General features: G+C 36.8%; 1 protein-coding gene across 1 annotated transcript; it reads left to right on the top strand.

Annotated features, from left to right (window-relative positions):
- Nucleotides 1-2,470: 2,470 nt before the first annotated feature.
- Nucleotides 2,471-4,105, top strand: LOC141620343 (uncharacterized). The gene is made up of 4 exons (XM_074437242.1): nucleotides 2,471-2,948; nucleotides 3,052-3,124; nucleotides 3,373-3,796; nucleotides 3,983-4,105. Exons 1-4 carry the CDS (start codon nucleotides 2,471-2,473, stop codon nucleotides 4,103-4,105), a joined length of 1,098 nt encoding a protein of 365 aa, XP_074293343.1.
- The last annotated feature ends 1,201 nt before the right edge of the window (nucleotides 4,106-5,306 follow it).

The raw sequence follows: 5,306 nt of genomic DNA on the forward strand, positions 1-5,306 counted from the left end.
AATGGACTAAAATTACACTTTAATGGACTAAAGTTACACTTCTAACTAAAATTATAATTTAATAGACTAAAATTATACTTTAATGGACTAAAGTTACACTTCTAAAAGGCTAAAGTTACACTTATAAATTACTCAATTTACAATGAGTTGTGTTAAAATTTGAAAAATTCAAAATAATTTTTCTCAAAATTTGTCGTAAAATTTGAAAAATCCGTCAAAACCGCTTTTATTTTGTTAAAGTTACACTTTTTTTTTTGTTAAAATTACACTTTTAAAACAGTAAAAGTGTCATAAAATTTGTATAAACTTTCTCTCAAAAAAAAAAATTTGTATAAACTTGAAAGTATAAGAAGACAAAAAATAGTGTTAATTGTGTAGAATAATCAATTGTGTAGAATAATCAATTAGTGAATGTATAATTAAAGCTAGAGAGAGAAAGTGAAATTAATTAGTGTATAGGAAACTAATTAGTGTTAAGTGTGTTTCTTGCTTTCAATCTCAACCATCAATATTGGAAGATCCAAGAGATGTAGTGAGGACTTAGGGACTCAAAATATATGAGGGACTTATATGAACTTGTCTCTCTCTCTCTCTCTCTCTCTCTCTCTCTATATATATATATATATATATATATATATATATATATATATATATATATATATATATATATATATACTTCATATAATTTACAATATTAAAATATCAAGGTGTAAAAACTTACATTTTCAAGGATAAGAAAACATGTTACAACTTCCAAATATCATTAATAAATAATAACATAATTACTTCTTGAGAACTTATACTTTTTATAAAATACAGAGAGTTAATAAATCATGAGAGAAATAATCAAGTCAAAAACTCATAAGGTTAATTTATAATGCATTTCACAAATTATTTGGTTGAAACAGAAATTTTACAGCAACTTGTCAGAATTTTAGGTCAACTTGTAAAAATCACTATAAATTGTCAAAATATTATCTTGTAACGTGGCTTATTAATTTAAAAACATATTCGAATCTTTTAGACAGTGGAGTTGGAATCATACCTAAACAATAAGTAACTTTTAAATGGAATTTTTTACAAAAACATGGGACGAAAACATAACCTTACAGGAATATTCTGACCACTATCCACTAAAATATTTATTTCTCCTAAACCGTACATTATTTAAGCATGAAACCAGCGGCATATGAAAGCTAACCCACAACAATATTACACATAAAAATGTCGTGTAAGGATATTAAATAGGAAATGAATGGCAGTCAAAGCAATCAAGGTAAAAAGTCTGAGAATTCAACCAAATCACATTCTTCACAATTCCACGCAACTTCCGTAGTACTTCACATGTTAATCATAATTACGCCTCCCACATACATGCCCACATACTTTTCTCTTATCCACATGTTATAACAATGCTTAAAAATCATATCACACCCTTCACCGTAAAAGCAAGGTTACATCCCCGTAACCGTAGTCATTAATGAAAACAATACTCAAACAAGGCAAACAAAAACTCCTAAGACAAATAAACGATATTCATTTTAAATTATCCCACACTGCAATATCTCTTAAGGTATCCGTTCAAAATTGAAAGGGCCAGAAGTTTGGTGTGAGGAGGCCCCATACTCATCCCAAGCTTAAGGGGGCACCTAACAGTTTCTACCCGGGTTCATTTTATTAGACACATCCTATGTTCATTATTGTTCGTTGGTTAGGCCTGAGGATCGTTTTGCTATGATACCACTTTGTAACACTCCTATTTATCTAAGACCCTTTAGCAAGACATTCCTAGTTAAATAGAACTGTTACCATCTCAGTTTCCCGAGGTAGTGAATAACAAAGTCCAACTCACCAAAGTACTTTATTTAAACTTTTGCGATTACATTGTATTACAACTTATTCATGCACGTCATGCTATGCCGCCATTGATTTCTGTGCCCATGGCCAGGAATTAATCCAGCAGAGGCAAAGAGAGATGACTCTACGTGGGAGGAGCATCCCTCCTACGTCTGAGGTGAAGAATTTGGAGGAAAATGCAGAAGAACAGATGGTTTCAGAAAACCCTAATAGTGTAAGGAATGGACCTAATGTTGAGATGGAAGGAAAAACAAAGAATATTCATGAAGTGGTAGGGATACCAGAGTTGGTAGTAGAGACTGATACTGAATCAGAAGAAGCAGAAGAGGACATCAATGTAAGTGAGAATGACGAAGAAAAGGAGGACGATGAACAGAGCATAGATACACAAGAAAATGTTCCTGAAACAGGGAGTGAGGAGATGTTGTAGTTAGACCAGGAAGGTGTTGCAGAGGAAATAGAGTATTGTCAACAAGCTGTTGTATGCTTCATCTTGGGAGCCAATCCACCTTGGGAGATAGTTGAATGATTTATTAGATGAATTTGGACGAGGTTTAACATAGACAAGATCTCATTCATGCCCAATGGGATCTTTCTGGTTAGATTTAAGACGATGGAAATGAAAGAGAAGGTCCTTGCATCAGGACACTATCTCTTTGACGATAAGCCAATGATTGTGAAAGCTTGGGAAAGAGACATGGAGATGACTAAAGAGGATGTGAAATGTGTTCCTGCGTGGATAAGATTGCATAAGCTGCCTCTAAAGTGTTGGGGAAAGGGATTACCAAAAATTGCAGGCATTGTAGGCAAACATGTTAAGAATGACACAGCTACTGAGGAGAGAACTAGGTTGGGATTTGCTCGTGTTATGGTAGAGCTGGTAGTTGATCAGGAGTTGCCAGCCAAAATTGCTTTCAAGGATGAGCATGGGTTAGTGAATCAAATTGAAATCGAATATGAATGGAAGCCCATCAAATGCATGAAATGTCAAGGTATGGGGCATGATCAGGAACAGTGCAGGAAAGACAAAATGGTTAAGGAGAAGACTGTGGTCAAGAAAGTTTGGATACTAGTTGTGAAGACTGATCAAGGTAGGACAGTTACACCATAAATGCAAGTGATTCCTGGCAAACCTATGACTTCTCCTTCCAAGGTGCTATAAACTCCACTCAAGAGACTGGTACTTCTGAGAAGGGGAGGCAGTGAGCAGGAAGTGGCAAAGGATGGATATAGTAGGGAGTCTTTTGGAGCACATTCTTACAAAGAGGTACTAAAATCTCCTCGCAAGTCTGGTGCTGTTGAAAATGGTAGTGTTAACCCCTCATCTTATCTAATGGATAGTATAGGGTTTTGGAACGTGAGGGGTATGAATAGAGTAGGAAAATAGAAGGCTATTAATTTCTTTTTACAAAATAAAGGTGTTGAGTTATTTGGCCTGTTAGAAACCAAAATAAAGAGTAATACTTTTCATAAGGCTGTAAATAATTTTAATAATTGGTGCATATCTACTAATAGTGGATATCACAATGGAGGAAGGATCTGGATTCTTTGGCAGCCTCGGTCTTTTAGGGTTCAATTTCTGGAATACAATGCCCAGTTTATTCACATGAAGGTAGAATCATTAGTGAGTAGGACTGTTTTCTACTTGACTATGGTATATGCTTTCAATGGAATTAATGATAGGGCTCCTCTTTGGGGACATTTGAGGAGATTTGCTGGGACTATTTTTGGACCATGGGCTATAGCAGGAGATTTTAATTGTGTAATGGCAGCAAATGAAAGAGTTGGTGGCAATGTACCTTCCTCTGAGATGGAGCCTTTTAGGGACTGTGTGGCTGATTGTGGTGTCCTGGATATTGCTGCTACTGGTGCCCTATATACTTGGAACAACAAGCAACAGCCTGAGGAGAAGATATATAGTAGGTTTGATAGGGTGTTGGTTAACAAGGATTGGTGTGATCATCTGTAGGATTTGTATGCCTATTTTATACCAGAGGGGATGTATGATCATACCCCATGTATTGTGAGTAGTAACAAGCAGGTGCAGGGCAAGAGATGTTTTAAATACTTCAACATGTGGGGTGGATCCAAGGATTTTATTCCAATTGTGAGATGTACTTGGCAGTCTAAGGTGGTTGGGACTCAAATGTTTAAGCTTGTCAAGAAATTGAAAATGCTGAAACCTGCCCTTAGACAATTGAACAGGGAGAAATTCAGTGACATTGAACATGCTGCTGATGTCAAATAGAAGCATATAGAAGACTTGCAGGGTCAGTTAGGTAGGGATCCCTCAGACATGCAGAAAAGAGCAGCTGAATCAGAAGCTACTGCACAACTGAAAGAGCTAGCTGCAGCAAGAGATAGTTTTCTAGCTCAGAAAGCAAAGCATAAATGGGTACAGGATGGGGACTCCAATAGTGCCTTTTTTCATGGTTTGCTTAAGCAGAGAAAATATGGGAACAAAGTGTTCAGGATAGAGGACACACATGGGAGAGTTTATGATACACCTGATCAAATTCAAGATGAATTCCTAGATTACTCTAAAGGATTGCTTGGATCCAGTCAGGCTATTGGCAAGATACACAGAAGAATAATAGAGCAAGGACCTAAATGTAGCCCTGAGGACTGTGCAGCTCTGATGAGACCTGTCAGTGGGAAGGAGGTCAAAGTTGCTCTATTCAGTATACCAGATATTAAGTCACCTAGTCCTGATGGTTACACGAGTAAGTTCTTTAAGGATGTATGGGGAGAGGTAGGGGGAGAAGTGATTAGAGCTGTCCAGGATTTCTTTTTACAGAAAAGATTGCTTACACAAATCAATGCCACTACCCTTACCTTAATACCAAAATGTGAGAGACCTCAGAATGTTACTCAATTCAGGCCAATAGCTTGCTGCAATGTTGTATACAAGGTTATCTCGAAACTTATGTGTAATAGACTTGCTGCAGTGTTACCACATATTGTAGATCAGAATCAAGGTGCTTTCATTCAGAACAGGAGTATTCAGGAGAATATCTTGATACGTCGGGATCTCATTAGACTTTATGAGAGGCATAATGCTTCAGCTAGGTGCCTGTTCAAAATTGACCTGCAGAAGGCATATGATACTGTGGAATGGCAGTTTGTGGAGCAGTTACTGAGGTTGCTGAAGTTTCTAGCTGAGTTCCAAAGCATGGTTATGCAGTGTATTACCACTGCATCCTTCTATTTATCTCTCAATGGAGAAATTTTTGGATTTTTTAAGGGCAATAGAGGGCTCAGACAAGGGGATCCATTGTCACCCCTTCTCTTTACCCTGTGTATGGAGTATTTAACCAGAACTTTGAAGTATGCTGCAGCTAAGTATGATTTCCACTATCACCCTATGTGCAAAAATCAAAGGCTAGCCTGTCTTATGTTTGCTGATGATGTGCTGTTGTTCAGTAAAGGTGACACTAATTCCATGATGC

Source organism: Silene latifolia, chromosome X, assembly GCF_048544455.1.
Source record: "Silene latifolia isolate original U9 population chromosome X, ASM4854445v1, whole genome shotgun sequence".
Taxonomy (NCBI): domain Eukaryota; kingdom Viridiplantae; phylum Streptophyta; class Magnoliopsida; order Caryophyllales; family Caryophyllaceae; genus Silene; species Silene latifolia.